This window comes from Nesoenas mayeri, assembly GCF_963082525.1.
Source record: "Nesoenas mayeri genome assembly, chromosome: 6".
Taxonomy (NCBI): Eukaryota; Metazoa; Chordata; class Aves; order Columbiformes; family Columbidae; genus Nesoenas; species Nesoenas mayeri.
Window position 1 is genome coordinate 22,841,986 of NC_137545.1, and position 16,924 is coordinate 22,858,909.

The following is a 16,924-nucleotide window of genomic DNA, read 5'->3' on the forward strand; positions in this document are numbered from 1 at the left end:
CCACATCTGGCAAACCTAAGTGAGCTCATTGAAATTTATACCAGTTGTTTGTACTTCTATTAGAGATATCCATGGCCTTGTCATTTTTGTTACAACCAAAGTTCTGATATGTGTACAGTAGTAACTGGATTTCTTACTTTTACCTCCACTCTTCTGTTAGCCACATCGCTTGGAATGGTTATCATTCAGTTTTTCTGACCTGGACTTCAGTCTCTTCCTGTATAGTAATTTACCCTTTGTTACTGCCAACTAGTCATACAGAGATCAGAAGTGTTGCTCATACCATAACACAAGGCAAAACTCTTTACCTAAGTTACAAGGGTTCCATCAGCTACTTACAAAACCCACTTCTCCACACAAATGCAGTCCTCCTGCCAAAATTTTGAGTCCCCTCTTTCAAGTGTGAATACAATTGCGCTTTTACTGAATTTTGTAATTAACATATTGAAAAAATATGGACTGTTTTACCAAAACTTTCCCTAAAAAATCCAGCCTACAGGAGACAGATAAGTTCTCAGCAAAAGGGAATTGTCAGGTTTGAATACAGCAAATTTTCTGCTATGCTGATAATTGTAACAGTATTTTTTACTCTTCCATGATGATGATCATGTTGAAAAGTTTTAGCCAACGCAGCTGTATGATACTCAGGAATAATCTGCTTATGTGTTACACTTTTAGAAGAATTTCCAATTAATCTTACTAAGCTAAAGAACATGCCTTAATTCTTACCTGTTTCAGATATGCTCATGATAGTTTTGCTATTAATAGCATTTTATGATCAATAACCTGTTGAGGAGTAACTTGATGTGCAGTTGTTAAATCTAGCTCAGAAGATTCCATGGGGCTAAAACCTTTGCCTGGCATTCAGTTTGGCTGCTATTTATCTGAGTGTGTTTGGATTTTACAGCCTTCCAACTCAGGACATTCTATGATTCTATGACTGAGGATAGTTTGGGGTCTTTTTTTCCCCTCCAACAACTGGTGTGGGGAGTTTCTATTTCTATTATGATCAGAAGGTGAAATACAGATTATTTCTGTATATGGTGAACTCCTTCACTTTGTTATATACTTCTAACACTACAGAGTACAAAATTCCATCAGGAATACTTGGAATTAAAAAATATTTAATTCATTTTGTATAACTATCCTCTCATTTAAGAAAAAAAGTAATCATAAGAATAATTTGATCTTTTGCCAAACTTAGAAAGTTGTATTTTAGTACCATAATATAAATTTGTACTCAGTGGTATCATAAGCTTGAAAAATATTTTTTATTAACATACAAAAAAGAATAAGTAAAATAGGCATTGTAATGAAATATTTGCTTTCATCTACAAATAAGTACCATGAATAACCATGAATAACAAAAGAATAAAATAATTAAGTTCTTGTGAACAGTTAGAAACAGAGGAAAGAATTTTCTGAAACAGAGGCATAAAGAAGGTTCTGAAATAGAAAATATTTGGCAATATCTTTTAGTCTCTCAATAAAATATCCACGTAAACAAGTAATCTGTATTTACAATATCACATGCAATCTTCTTGGTTACATGTAGTAAGAAGCATACATGTAATTACTGTACATTCAGTTTTAAAATCTAATTCGCACCATCAGTTCTCAGTTTCATTAATGCTGGAAAAAACACTGTTCTGCTTCTGTAAGCAGTACTGCATAACAGCATGTAAATACATTTCATTTTTTTTTTCCAAGCATCTTAAAAAATTAGCACTTTTAATGTTAGGTTTTGTAACTTCCTGTGTTTTTATAGGAACTCAAACTTGGAGTGTAAGCTCTACAATCATGTCCCTGTAAAAACAACAATGTAGAAGATTTCCAAACATGCACAGAAATCCTGATAAAAAAGCTAGAGTTCTACCTCCCATTTATATCTTTGAAAATACACCTTTTAATTTTCCATGTTGTTACTATTACATATAAATAGAGGTAAGAAAAGTTGCATGAAAGGAAAGTTAATGGCACTTGGAGAAGCAGCTTTAGGAATGCCTTTTTTTTCTAGAGAAAATTACTCTCCAAAGCCCTATGTATTTTTATTTAGCACTTGAACTAACCTCATATGTTGCAAAGATACTTAAAGACCTTTAAAATCAGTTTAGAACTTAAGCCAAAAGTCTATAGGATGTTGAGTCTTTTAAATTCCACACAAGAAGATGAGCAAGGTTTAGGAGCCCACAGCTACTGCATCTCACCAGGATCTTCTGAAGACCAAACCAGGCAGAATCCCACAGTTCATACACATGAGATATCACTGATCATTATAATTTCCCAGAATAGAATCTTCCAAACACCACTGAGTTTCTACTATCACATTTAACCTCAGCGTTGAAAAAAACAAAAAGGTAGTCTGGCAGACTACCCTCAAAAGTTTGCTAATCATTGATTTTCAATTAGGTTTATATAATCAGAATAGAGAAGTAAATAAATGCCACTGTTCTTTTTCAAGTACCATGACTCTTCAACATGGAATAAATGGAAGGCATGCTGGTTACTACAGCTTAATTTTAACAGCATATAGAACCACCCACCTAAAAGCTGTTGATTTCAATACGTCCAAGTCAGTATTGTAACAAAAGAAATCACAGATGTGTGTTTTGTTTTGTTTCCCAATATACTGTACAGTTTCTTCCAGAACAATCCTTAGACAAGCAACCACCATACAAACACACACTTTTATTAGATGACTTAGTACTAAGCAAGGATTGAATGAGCTCATTTTCACAGGTGGGTGAGTCATAATAACAGGCCACTACATACCAACTTAACCTGCTGTTGCCTGTGTGAGTGCAGTATGAAAAGCCACTTCACCTGTTACACTTGAAAAGTGTTAATAGTGCTCTCTCACAAAGACTAAATGTGCATCCAGCAGCTGTAAGATGCCTACTGATTTCACAAAAAAAACCCAAACAACAGACTTGTTGAGCAGAACATAATAAGATCAGAAGAAAAGAAGACAGCACAGTTTAGTGTTCTCCAGAAGCTACTGTGAATCCCTCTTCCTACTTAATGTTCAACGTATAAATTTGTAATAAGATGCATAACATAATCATGTCATGTCAGTTGAGCACTAATGCACTAATGTCATGTAAAACAAGTGCTCTTGTTTTCCTCTCAGAAAGCTGCTATCAGTACTATTTGGATTTTATGTTAAAGCTGTGCAGAACCATTTTAGGGAGGACAGATAAAAGTATGGAACTTGAAAAACAGTCAAAAAGCTGTTTGATCCATTGCACATAGTAGGACTGGAGGGGCGTTCACACAATAGGGTAGTATTCCTTCCATCATACCTGAAGGCTACACCATGGCATTTAAAAGCATGTATTTTCTCAAATGAAGCAATATACCAATGCCAGGTTGGGTCTCAGTCATCCACAAACATATGTAAGTAAAAACACAGAACTCTGGGATGTAGTCCTTGAGTACCAAATGGTACAGCAGAACAGTTTTTCAAATATTGTACTGTGCTAGCTTTCTACACTGCATTCACCAAATTATTAAATGTTATTACAAATCACATAACAGGGACCAAGGTGCTTCTTGTCAGAGAAGATCCAAAATGGCACATGACCAAAATTATTTGTACTAGTGCAACACTGAATTTCAAGAATTGCATATTTGCTGAAGTTTAATATGTTTAAACATTTTTAAAAGGTATAGCAGATAAAAATTTACGTAGTCTATAAAACCCAGGAAGTTATATGCTGTCTGAAACTGTCTATATTGCAACATGAACAGTGGTAACTTTGGACTTGTAGTGGGCTCTGCAGCTTTTACAAGAGCTTGTAATAGAAAGGCTCATTATTGTGGACACGAGCAATGAAAATTATCTACTATAATTATTCTTCTATGATAGTAAAAATTATCGATATTGTTTATATCTGTGAAAATAATGAATGAGCATAATACATCAATACTCTGGTTAAAAGAAAGAGCTGTAAAAATAAGTGCCAGTAGAGACTCAAACTGCATTTAACACTTCAAATTAAAAAGTCATGGAGTTTTTAATAGTGTGCTTGTAGACTAAAGTATGTCTTCATGCCCGTGACAATAATTGTTTTGACGCCAGCATAGAGATACCAAAATTGGCTTTGAATGAACAGGTAGCATTTTAATCAAATCAGCAAAGCTCAGCTATTTCTTGGAGGCAGCATTTCTCACTTCAGGCTCCTTTCTTCTGCTAGCACTCTTCTCTGGTTTCTAAGCTCCTGATTTCTAGTCTAGTGCCATGAATCAATAGAGCTGTCCTACCAAATAAAAATAGTAAAATGCTGCCTTCTATGTGTATCTATAGCTTTCCAAAGAAGATAAATTCTGCATTTGTATGTCCTAAAATTTCCTTCGATTTCAGTAATGATTACACATGATCCAAAGCCAAATGTTGTCTATATACAATATATTTGGTAGAGCTGGTTAAAAAGTCAACACATACCTTTTGATTAAAAAAATTAAAAAAAAAAAAAAGTTTTTAAAGGAAACATGGCAAACTTTGATTTATTTTTTTGAATTCAAAATTTTAGACTTAACATTTTTATGGTGCAGTTCTGCAAAGTGCTGAATGACCTCAGATCCCAGATACATGTTAGTAGTTGGTGAGGGGGTTAATCAGGTTGAGCAATCAGGGCTTTAGAAAAGTGAACATTACTAGAAAAATTATGTGAGCTACTAAATTCTGCTATCTGGTATACTTCATGACTTTGTTTTGTAACCTGCAAAATCACTCAGAGCAGAACTAAGTCTCGATCTTGCTAATTTTTCATGACTCTAAAAGATATAAGCATTAAGAAGTGATATGGAAAACATTTTTCAATTATGTGTTTTTCCCATTATGTGATGTCATTCACACCCTCATTTTTTAAATGAGGACTGAGCATGAACCAATAAAACATGTTCAGGACTTATTGGAATTTAAATTCATATGCAGAAAACATGAGTATCTTTGAGCAAGCCATATGGAAACTAAAATCCCAACCTATTTATATATCAATATAATTAAACTGGAAGAAACCAGGGGGGTTTGGCAGTATAATAGTACTCTCATTCTGTGTAATTTCTTTACATAGTTGATCGTTGGGCTGCTTCATCAAGCTTGAGGTTTTGTTTTCTGGCTACATCACTATTGATACTCAGGTCAGCTTTATCTGCCTGACTCCCATCTGTCATTGTGGATTCCGCTTCTGTGCCTTCAGGAGTCCCTCCAACGGGCAGCAGAGCTTTAGCATTCTCTTCTGGGGGGCGCTTCCAGTGGGGCCTGCTTGCCATCCACAAAATAAGTGCACCAAATATGACAAGCAAAAGACCAAGACAGTTGACAAAAGTTGCCTCTGGTGGAGAAGAGCTATATGCAGGATTTTGCCTTTGAAAGGGAAGAAAAAAAAAGGTCAGTTGTTTTGAAGACAATCCTGGTCTAAAAAGAGCAGTCTCCTACTAAGTAGGAGGTCTTTGTAAACCAAACCAAACCAAACCAAACCAAACCAAACCAAACCAAACCAAACCAAACCAATGACCCAATACTAGATGGTTATAATTCTGTGCAAATGGAAGCACCTTAACAAACAAGTGAAAAACAAATACTTACAATGCAAATATAAGCTTTTCTGTGATTCCCATGAGAGCTGTTGCAATCACTGTTGCAAAGATGGTAAGACCCGAATAAACATGTATTGGCATGACAGCTCTTCGGAGAGGAACTGGAGCAAAAGGGAGCAGAAAGACAGCGAAACCCAAGAAAAGCTAAACACAGAACAGATTCTTAGTTAAAGCTATATGGGAGACACGCTGCACTTCAAGCAGAATGAAAATCATTACAGAAATTCCATTTCGAGATGTCTTCAAATACAAATTTGTAAAGAATTGGCAGTTTTATTTCTGAATGTGTTTCCCTTCAAAATCAAAGCAATAATTCTGGATTAGCACCTGGGAAGCAGACATGAAATATTTTATAAACGATCCCACCTAATATCAGTGTCCAAACTTACTGATACTGCTGAAACTACAACCAAACTAAGTACTGCAAACACAAGTTTTCAGTGTCACTAGTTCAGTAATACATTGAAAGTGCGGGTAGGTACATTTTAAGTCTTTTCAGCTCCTGTTCTCTGTTTCTGTTACAGATTTACACATAAATGAATATCAGAAGGCAGTCTAACCTTCTGACTTGAGTGGACTAAATAATTTAACCTTATTAAAGTACATGTCTTTAGAAAGGCAATGATCTATATCTCAATATAGAAATATACATAGATAGATACCAATCAGTTGGCATTTACAGAATGAAGATGTGTGTGAGTGGCATGAAGTTACTCAGGGGACATGAGCCTTCCTGTTAGCACTAGTTTTGTGATGGAAGGTCATCATGTCACATGGTTGCAGTCACAGGCTTGCCTGATCATATTGAAGTTGTCTCCCTTTTTTAGTTTGTTCTGCCATTACTCACCCCTGCCGCTAAATTAGAAATAGTGCATGAATTTATATTTCATCTTGCTTTAACTTCCGGCCTTAGTCCTGGTTTTGTCTTTCCATGCTGCATTAAAGAGCCTGGTATTTTCTCCCTGGGAAGCTTTTTAATACATTGTAATCAAGTAATCTCTTAATCTTCTTTATATCAGCTAAACAGCTAGAGCTTTTTAAGTCTTCCACTGGAAGATAGTTTTTCCAGCTATCAAATTACTTTCCCAGTTTTTATCTGCTTTTTTAAATTATTATGTTTTTACATTAAAAAAAAAAATCCATAGTATTTCATATTAGTTTCACCAATGCCATATATGGAGATTAAGATAACCTCCTATTAGAGAATTTACTTTTCCTGTTGTCACAGCATTGTGAGAACTCATTTTGAGCTTCATGTCATCTTTGAGTACTACTTTTCAGAGACCTTCCTAATCAAGAGGCAGTCTCCATTTTACATGTCTGCCCTATTTTTAAATCTACGTCCTTGTGCTATACTGTATTAATATACATTTGGCGTAAATACAATATATTTACACCATTGTTCCTGTAGGTATAGTATTATGTGAGAATCTCCCCCAATAATTTTTCAGTTCTGAGGCTGGCATACCCTTTCTGGCAAATGCCAAGTGTCTCTGTTCACAGAGATGCTACTTCATGACTATTTTTTAACAACAGTGCTCAATCATTTAACAAACATAAGTCTGACTAGAGACTTACATCCTGGTTTGGAGGAAGTAACACCACAGTTCTAGTGATGAGACAAGCAAGGCATTAAATGCCATTGATCATGTTTATAGTGGAAAAGTGAAAAGTAGAAATAAGATCTTATTCATAATTCTTTATCTTAAATATTAGAAAAAATGCTGATACCTGGTAAAGTGGCAGCACAGATTTCCCTGAAATAACTGCATTATTAAGATAAGGAAAATCTTAACAGTGTTCATTCATTAGCTGTTGTTCAACTACAAATAATACACTCCACAATGCTGCAATATGCTTTATTTTTTCTAAGTGTTAAATGTGCTATTTCAACATTATTTCCTGTACCTCCTAGCCTGAGCAGTGAAGGATGGGAGTCCAAAACTCAAATCCCACAGCTGGGGATTTTCTATGCTTGATCACTAAATAATTAGTGTCTTATATTTTTATTGTTAGTGTTTTGGGAAAAAAAAATAAAAATCAGAATTTGATGGAACAAAATACATTTCCGTAGCGTAATAACAATACAGAGAATTCAGAATGTATATGTAGAAACATCACATCTGTATGTGTATACTAAATGTCAGAGCATGCCTGCTCTTCTCCTATGCCAAATATAGAACATGGTAAGTTAGCTCATTCTACATTATGGTAACTCTAATTCTCTGCCAACAGGAGCAGGTATAAGCACGCACACAAACATTTATCACAGTTTTGCTGATTCAGGAGAACTGGTTAGCCAGCAGTAGCTAATTGAGCTGTCAGATCCTTTCGATCTGCATTGCTTCCTGCTGCACTGCTTCTGCTGATAAACACAAGGCTTGAGACCAAGAAGTTGCTACTTAAAATTATGATAGTTGGAAAAAAATAAAAACAATTACTTCATTTGAGGCTTCCTTAATGAAAGCACTAACTGTATTTAAATATGCTGCCAACAAACCAAATCACTTGCTTTAACTTCAGCAGTTTATAGAGCTTAGAAACACACTACTGTGTAACTGAATAGTAAATCAACTGCCATTATCCCAGCAAATAAACGAAACATGCTTTAAAATACATTTTTCTTTGAAGTCAACGATCTAGTATTTGCACATTTACATGCTAATTTGCCAAATGACAGAATATAAATGGATATCCCAGTAGTTAGAGTGTATTAATGAGCCTGAATTATTCAACACATTCTTCAAATTTACAACCTGTTTATAAATAGTTATATTCTGACCTGGAGAGAATAAAATATAACAGCAGTCAGGCCAATCCAGCTGTGCAGACTGTACATGTTTGGAATGTTGCTGGCATTGTGGTATTCAAACACGGCTACCAGAGAAACAATCGCAAGAATCATAGCTATGGTATTTAATCCAGCGTGTATGAACTTCATCAGGAGTTTGCTGCACTTCCATGTCCAGGGCAACCTGTACACAATAATAGCTGAAGAAAGAAAGAACAGAAACAAGATTTTATGCCTTGCAGGATAACTTCTCTCACATTTTGATAATCATGCATCATTCACGTAGTCACACTGTAAATTATAGGAAAATCCAACATTTAATCCTCTAAAAAAGCCTAGGCTTTTTCCTACACATAGCATAGCATATTCCAAATATACAACTGAGGTTTAAACATAGCTTTTAGAGAGACTTCTTCCTAATTTTTAAAAAAACTTAAGCATGTTTCAAAAAAACAGTAAACAATTTGGTGTCGTCTCTTCCTTGTTCCTCAAACTGATCAAACAGGATTTTGATTTTTTTCTGCTACTTGTCAGATTGGCAGAACAGGGCCCAATTCTTAAATCCAGAAAAACACCTATTGAGAAAAAGTGTGCAAGATTATTTTTTAATGTTTATTCTCTTTGCCATCTTTGGATAATGCTGTTCTCTAATTGTATATATATTTATATGCTATTACACTGATATTAATAGGATAACTTAAATGAGAAAACACTACTCAGCATAAGGGAATCATAATCTGACTCTTAAAAGACAAAAGGATTTGGCAACTACAACTCTTCCAACACTGTTAGATGAATCTAAGGGGGTTTTGCCTACATTTGCATTAATAACTCCAGCAACCAGTGTTTTGTCCAGTGTGAAAAAAACAACAATTTCTAGTGATCTAACTCCAGAAGCCTAGAGTTGCTTCTTCCCAGGCTCTTTCCTCAAGGTCTCCACTGCTCCCTCCCTGCCACAGCTGTCCCCTGCCTCTCGTATAAGCCAGGTGCTTTCCACAGGGGACACACTCAGACCAGACTAGATCACTAGGTACAGGTACATCTGATTACAAACTAGGTAGTAATTCTGCATGTATGACAGCACATAAATATATTCAGATAGCAGGGGACAAATATTTATGAGGACAGCTGATCAGTTGAGCAATCAAGGCTAATGCCCACATCCATAGTGTCTTGCCTGAGCAAAAAGACTGAGCTCCATTCATCCCATTCAGCATATCCCCATTTAATTTTTCTGCTTATGAAATTACATTCAGATCCTTATATATAATTAGCTGTCCTAAAACAAAAGAATAAATACATGTTTTTTAAAAGGTTCCTCTTCCAAACATTAAGCAATAAATATGCACCAGAAAAAAAAAAAAAAAATTATTACCTGATAAATACAAAGATTAAGAATTTACATAAGTGGTTCTCATGTGCCTTACTTAATACTTCTCCATAACCCCAGCTTCTTATGCAAAAAGCATAGGTTATGGAAAATTAATAGGATATTCATACTGTATGTTTTGATGAATAATAATAAATTACTAATTTCAAAGCTCTCTCTACATTTTTTCTGTTTTTTACTTGGATGCCTGCACTAAACAATTCACAAAGAAAATACTGTTCAGAAGTGAAATTTCCAGACTACGATAAAATTTTAAATGAATGTATGCTTTTACATAGTGTGTGAAAATGTAACGCTGGAATGAAAGTGACCCTTAGAGTATTTAAACATACACAGCACCTAGGTAGTTCTCAGCTTTCTACTTTTAAAAAGTAACAGTAGTAAATCCTACAAATCAGGAAGATAGAAACCTTGGTTTTTAAGACAGTTTGACAGTAATCAGTCTATATGACGTAGGTATTATTCAGCACACCAATCTTATGATCACCTTTAACAGTTCCCCAAAAGTTATATGGTAGTCTTATATCTTGTTGATATGGAAATAATTGCCTGCATCAGACTATTATTAGTTAATTTAGTAGTAGTGATTGTGATTTCCAAGTTTGTAAAGCAGGTATGCCAAAAAGGCCCCAAACAAGCCTCAGCATCCCATGAGTATTCCCAGTAAATCCTCGTAGCTCCATCTTACAATATGGCCTATAGTATTGTCAATATTTATTCCAAGTGCAGCAGTGTACTGGACTCTGTATGTGTTGAAGTAAACTTGATGTGCCTAGGTCCTGGTCTCAGTTTTCAGTCCTTGATCACAGAGTCAAGTCCAAGCTAAACATTTGTAGAAAATTTTTCTTTGGTGCATAAGATGCTGTAATCTCATTGATTTAACTTCACAAATCACTATCAAAAATTCCTTAGTCATGTGTCCATATAGTCTTAGATCTCTATCTGAGCTCTTTCCCATAAACAGTACGATAGACAAGAAAGGAATACAGACTAATGGCTAGGACACTTGTTAATAATACCATGCATTAGCATGTTACATGCCACAGCCCAGGACATATGAATGATAGTACAACTTGGTTTAAACCTTTTTCCTTGAGGGCTGTGTGTGGTGTTACACATTGCAACTTGAGCAGATCTGACTGTTGGTCACTGTGAAAAGACACAGTCCCATTTCCCCATCACCACTTTTGCTCTATTTCTATGTGCTTCCCGCTGCCTTTGTCGTAAGTAATGTTTTTCTGACCAGCAGGAGGAAGCAAGACAATTCGGTGAACAAAAGGGAAAGGAGGGGGAAGATCCTGCTTTCAGTGGTGCAAGCTCTTAAGAACTGACTCAGACATCGTGTAATTTCATCTCAAAATAGCCTGAGTTAATTAAAAGCACATACACAGTTACAGCATTTTTAGTCATAACATGCTAAAGCAGTCCCATGAAGAACTTTCTCTAGCAACAGCATCTCTACTGCTGTTAAGTAATCTGACAGTCTAGATTTCCTCAGACAAAGCTTCTCTACTGAGATCTCACTCCTGTTTTGAGCTGTGATTTTAAAGCATGTCACATACTGCAGAGTAATCTTGCAATACTTTGTATGTAGCACGGGACACCTGTTCTTTGCCAAGAGCACAAAGCAAAATTCTAGAGTTAGCCCTCTAGTATTTCTGACTAGCACATGCTGTAGGGAGGTGTAATGGATTGCTCGTGAGACGCCTTCCAACTTAAACGACACAAGCATGGTTCTGAGTGCACTGGGAGTGCACTGCACAGCACCTCGCACCTGCCAGAAAGGAATGTTCCTCTTCACTCCTATTTCCTCTCCTGCTCCTTCTTGGCTGATCCTGTTGCTTCAGCAAGTTATGAACACCCACTAGATTCTTTGGGAACCACTTTAACATCAGAATGGACAAGTGCCCCTTTATAATTTCAAAGGGACTCAAACTAAGCTTGTCAAGAGAGCTGTGTCTTGACAAGTTGCCTGTGATGAGACCCTTACAACTCAGCAATGATGTGCCTTTCCAATTCTTGAGAATTCTGCAGCCCATTGGATGTTCGAAGCTCCAGGAATTAGCTGTTTTTCCTTTGAATAGATGTTTTGTTGTTTGAAGCAGAGGTAATCAGGTTTGCGAGATAACTCAGAGCAAGCATTATCTTTAGATGTATTTCAAGATGAAAATCTATGCTTACTTTAAAGTAGATTTGCATTCTTTCTCCTTCCTCTCACACATTGCCCAGCATCTCTCTTCTCCCATCTATGGCACTTCTGAGACACTTCGTGCAGGCAAATCAACATTCCATTCTGGCAAAAACTGTACCTGGGGTGGGTAGGTGTTACTTTCCTGCTAGTTGAGTTAATTCTAACAAGGGCCAGAGCTGGCACAAACAAACCAGTAAGAAGATGAAGTCTGAGGCAAGGAGAAAGCTGAAAGGGAGAAGTGGAGGATAGAAGTAGGAATATTTCAGCCTCAGTGAGCTGTTAGGTCACCTCACCCACCTAGGTGATTTTAGCAATACAAATGAAATTTAATTGACACTGTAACACCACATGGCAATGTGGCAGACCAGGATTGTTCCTCCTCTTCACTCTGTAAAGAACTCTTAAGCAACATTCCTGATGTATTCCTTTATTAATACCTTGCTGATGTTAGGCTACATCCTCATGTTTTAAGCCTGTTTAAAATACAAATTGTATGACATTATATGTCATGTATGATGAGGAATATTAATTGTGCAAGCATCTTCCAAGATTTTTAGTGTACACCTTATTACATAGAGTTTACATACAGTTCATAAGCAGTAGAGAACTGATTGGAGGATGTGAGACAGAGACTACCCCACTCTCCTTGTTCTGACTTACTCTTCATTCAATTTTCCACAACCCTAAAAAACACTATGGTGCTTCACAGTCTGCAATAGAGATTGTCACATCTCTGTAGAAAAAAATATTATTTTATTAGGCGAGTAATGGGAAATCCTCAAAAATAATTTATTCTACATTAAATCTTGATAGGTTCCTTAATTAGTCCTTTGGGAGAGAACCAAACATCATTTTCAGGCCAAACATGAACTAGCATGCAAATACTCCTTTGGAACATGCCCTGGTGTCTACAGTCATTGTTCAACATTTCCACATGTAAAATAAGACAGAATTCCTTATTTACTTATTTAATCCATTTCATCATTCTACTATTCCTTCAAGGCTTTCTTAAAACTAATTTTTTCCTCATGCTTTTTCCTATCTTATTATTTTCAAAAATGTTGCTGTACTAATACGCACACAGACTTTTATTGCCTGTGTTTTTCCCACTCCAAGTCTAGAAAATCATCTGGACAATTGCTGTGCACTCACAGAGTTTTGTCAGGTAACATTTACCTATTGGTGCTGATCCACAAATAGTAAGAATATTAACATGCCTACAGCTTTTTAATTTGATTGACAAGATATAGACAGCACTTTATCAGGGCACATCTACTTCCCAATATGCACATTATTACAGCCATGTCTTCTACCTCCTACACATAAATACAACATTTCTGTCCTTGTATAGACTTTAATGAGCTCAAGAAACAGTTGATTTGGTTATTATTTCAAACTTTCCACACAAATTTAACCAAGATATTTATTAGAAAGTCCTTTCTACTTTTAACTACTTAAAGACTTTTTATGTGTGTGCAAAGAGGCATCCTATTCTCCAGCCTCATCCAAATTACTTTTAATTCAATGGCAGACTTCCATCAGCTAAATATGAATCAGATCCACAGTGGTATCTTATCTGTTGATATTTCATCTGATTTACTACATAAGTCCTTCAGTCTCTGACTTTGCTTTTCTTGTTATATAATAGAATTTCTTCCCCAAATAATGGTCTCTTATCAGTTGATTCCTTGGATATGTTCCTGGTTTGTTTTTTTTTTTTCTTGACGTTCGGTTAACTTCCATTTACTTTACATATATCCTTACCTGTATAAGGCTTGAGGCAACATCCTTACTCTGTGACTAGAGAAAAACTGAGTTTCAGAGAAAAAAAAACAACAAAATGTGTAGGAAAAAGCTGCAGAAAACCTACCCCTATTTTCTTCACAAAGTCTATGCTCATATAAAATACAGTACTTTGATCACAGTAAGTCATATATATGTTAGTGAAGTCAACAGGTGTTTCTCATTGCTTATTTATAGCCTGAAATTACACTTCTCCATTGAGCAATATTATGTAAAACAACTTCAAAACATTGTTTATTGCTCAATAGTAATTTGTATCTTGAAGCCAGAAAGCTGAAAACACACACTACTCCCATTGAAAAAAAAAAAGAAAACTGCGGTGTATGTTCAAATCACAACATTCCCTTCATAGCTAGAACCAGACAGCCACCCACTCCTCCTGCATCTCCCAACCCCTGGCGGGGCTCCTGCCGAAGAGCAAGCGCACATGTGATGCAAACAACATGTTCCACTGGAACGAAAGTCCGGATGTGCTGGATGAGTTTTCTGGCTGGATGAATGCAATGTATCATTCAGCAATGAAGCAAATGTAATTAAGGTTATTAAAAATGAAATTCTGAGTTTGTCTAGACAAAATTCTAGTTTGTCTTCTATTATGAAGAAAAAATACTCCTGCTTACATTTATACTGTAAGTCTCCAGAGGTCCTTCATTACTTAAGAATACTAAAATTTTCCCTGTCCTCTCCCCACAAAAGTCAGTGGTAAAACTATGGGAGAATTTCCAGTGTTCTCTGTAGTATTTATCTGCCCTTCTTGGAGATGTTACTAATGTTTCATTTTCACTTTTCATGTTGAAACTCGCAATAATTTTTCCAATGACTTTATTAAAAATTACTATTGGAAGCTGTCATCTGTGTCAAAATTCCTCATTAGTTTTAATGCAATTAGCATAAATTGACACTCCCAGATGTAGGATTTTAAAGGTGCCCTAATTTTTGCAATATTTACCTCTAGTTTAAATATATTCACATGCTAGATAAGCTCCTCTGTGGTGCTGTATCATTATCTGCTTTTTAAAATTGGCTGAGAGCATTGTAGTTTTCTTTCCTAAACTGATAACAGTTTATCAACTACAGCGTGTCTAATTTAGTCATTTTCTTGCAATTAGCCAATTACGCCGACAGCAAAAACACAGTTCAAACTCCAGTATTGCTGTTGACATCAAGGAACAACCCTTGCACTTAAGACCTAACATACTAATTGTGTGGAGTGGGAAAAAAAGCTGCTGTTCATGTCATAAATGTAAAGGGAAACGTCCAGGGCGGAACTCTATATAATCCAAAGTTCTTACACTCTATAAAAAAACAACCAACGAACCAAACAAAAAACAACAAAAAACAACATTGCATCATAATCACCGTATGCTATTATGGAACAGGATTAAGAATTAATTTAAAATATCTATTTTACACAATAATTTATGCTAAGTCTGGGCTGATGAATTTCATTTTAACTATGGTTATGGTGCTACATTTTCTTTGGCACGAATGCCGTTCCTGGATCTAGCTTCAGTGGTACTGAACTTTCCTTTTTCCTCTTGGGACATGAGAGAGAGCCAGAAGAGAGGGAGCCAGAAGAGAGAAACTGTCCTAGATCAGCATTTCTGGCATTTCCATTCTCAACTTGCATAATTTCAGGCTAACTAGGAAAACACACCTCGCAAGCGTTAGTCAAAGTGCAAGGCAATCCCAGGCCAGGGTAAACAAGTGCTTGCAGAAAAAAACATATAGAGCAGTTTCAGCTTGTTACAAGGGACCCTTTGTCCCTTCTCGGGGAGCGCTGGCTTCCCTGCAGCGCTCCGGCCGCACAGCGCGGACAGCTGCGTTCTCGCTGGCACTCGCTACCGTCCCCGCTCCCCGCAGCCCCGGCCCCCGCAGCCCCTCTCCCCCGTAGCTCCGCGCCAGCCCCGGGACCCTGACGCACCGATGCCCTGGATGAAGACGAAGCCCGTGATGATGAGGACGGGGTGCCAGTTGAATTCCCCCGCTCCGCCGTCCCAGCTCAGCCCTTCGCGGTAGTGGAAGACCCAGACGAGGGAGAGGATGACCGCCACGAACCCGACCTGCAGTGCCGAGACCAGCAGCGCCAAGAAACGCCCGTAGTCCTCCATGTTCCGAGCTCCGTGCACTGCAGCAAGCGCCGCGAAGGAGGGCCCGGCCGGGAGGGCGGGGTGGGCTCCGGGCCGGCGGAGCGGCGGGCGGTTACCGCCCCGCAGCCGCTGCCCGCCCGGCGGGGAGGCCGCTCCGAGGGGCGGGAGCGGGCTGGCACTCCGCAACTCACGGCCGTGGTAGCGCTGCTGGTTCTCGAGGAGGGTCTTGCTTGTCTGTTTTGTTTTGGTGTGGGTTTTTTTTGTTTGTTTGTTTGTTTGTTATTTTGGTTTGGTTTTGTTTTTAAAGCAGTTTTTACAAGCTGGCCAAGAGCTTCGTCCCCTCGCGTTCAGAACCCTGCCTTAGCAAAGACGTTTATGTGTCCGCCTGTCTCCGGGCAGCGCGCCGGTCCCGGCCCCACCGCTCTCCCCTCTCTCCCCGCTCCCCCCGGCTCGGGGAGCTGATGTGTGCGAGGTTTGTGCTCCTGGTTGTAGTGGAGGTTGATGGGTGTGATAAGCGAGGACACTGATGGGCGAATGGAATTTACAGGCGTGCCGTAAAGATAAGCTGGCACAGCCACAAGTACGAAGAGATAAAGCAGGAACACTACTGAAATGAAGAGGCAGACTGGGCATGCAGAAAATGTGAAGCAGCAGCACGGTTAAAGATACTGGTGGATTGTACTTGGAGTGCACCTTCTGCCATGATCATCCCCTTGACTTATCATTGGATTCACTGAGTGCTGTAAATGTAAAACAGATGCTAACCAGTTTCATATATGGCCTCTGGCCTAAGTATGTGGGAGCATTTGGGTGTTGTTCTGTTGAATAACATCAAATATATCCAATGTCCACTAACTAAGAAAGGGAGCGCCTTTTCCTTAAGACTGTTCCAACAGGTATGGAAAGGCCCATTGCAGGGAAGTTATGGAGGAAAACAGAAGAAAACAAAACAGGATTGCAAAAGAGACAACACACACCACTTGTCAAATCATGTATTTAGTTGCTTTTTCCTTTGCTGTAGAACATTCAGCTGGCTCTGAAGCCTGTCATATGTAGTA

At 37.7% G+C, this 16,924-nt stretch overlaps 1 protein-coding gene across 1 annotated transcript; it reads right to left on the reverse strand.

The window, feature by feature from the left end:
- Positions 1-1,260: 1,260 nt before the first annotated feature.
- Positions 1,261-16,448, reverse strand: CYBRD1 (cytochrome b reductase 1). The gene is made up of 4 exons (XM_080347063.1): positions 15,701-16,448; positions 8,384-8,592; positions 5,591-5,745; positions 1,261-5,368 (listed from the first exon to the last, which is right to left on the reverse strand). The coding sequence occupies exons 1-4, from the start codon at positions 15,885-15,887 to the stop codon at positions 5,068-5,070; spliced, it is 852 nt and encodes a 283-aa protein (XP_080203189.1). The 5' UTR covers positions 15,888-16,448; the 3' UTR covers positions 1,261-5,067.
- Positions 16,449-16,924: the final 476 nt, after the last annotated feature.

What these genes read in the sequence shown, in the direction of transcription:
- CYBRD1 (XM_080347063.1), bottom strand. Translation starts at nt 15,887, where the DNA reads ATGGAGGACTACGGGCGTTTCTTGGCGCTGCTGGTCTCGGCACTGCAG. An exon ending in TTATATTTTATTCTCTCCAG is followed by an intron (nt 5,746 to 8,383) that starts GTCAGAATATAA and finishes TTCTGTGTTTAG; the next exon opens with CTTTTCTTGGGTTTCGCTGT. An exon ending in GAAAAGCTTATATTTGCATT is followed by an intron (nt 5,369 to 5,590) that starts GTAAGTATTTGT and finishes TCCCTTTCAAAG; the next exon opens with GCAAAATCCTGCATATAGCT.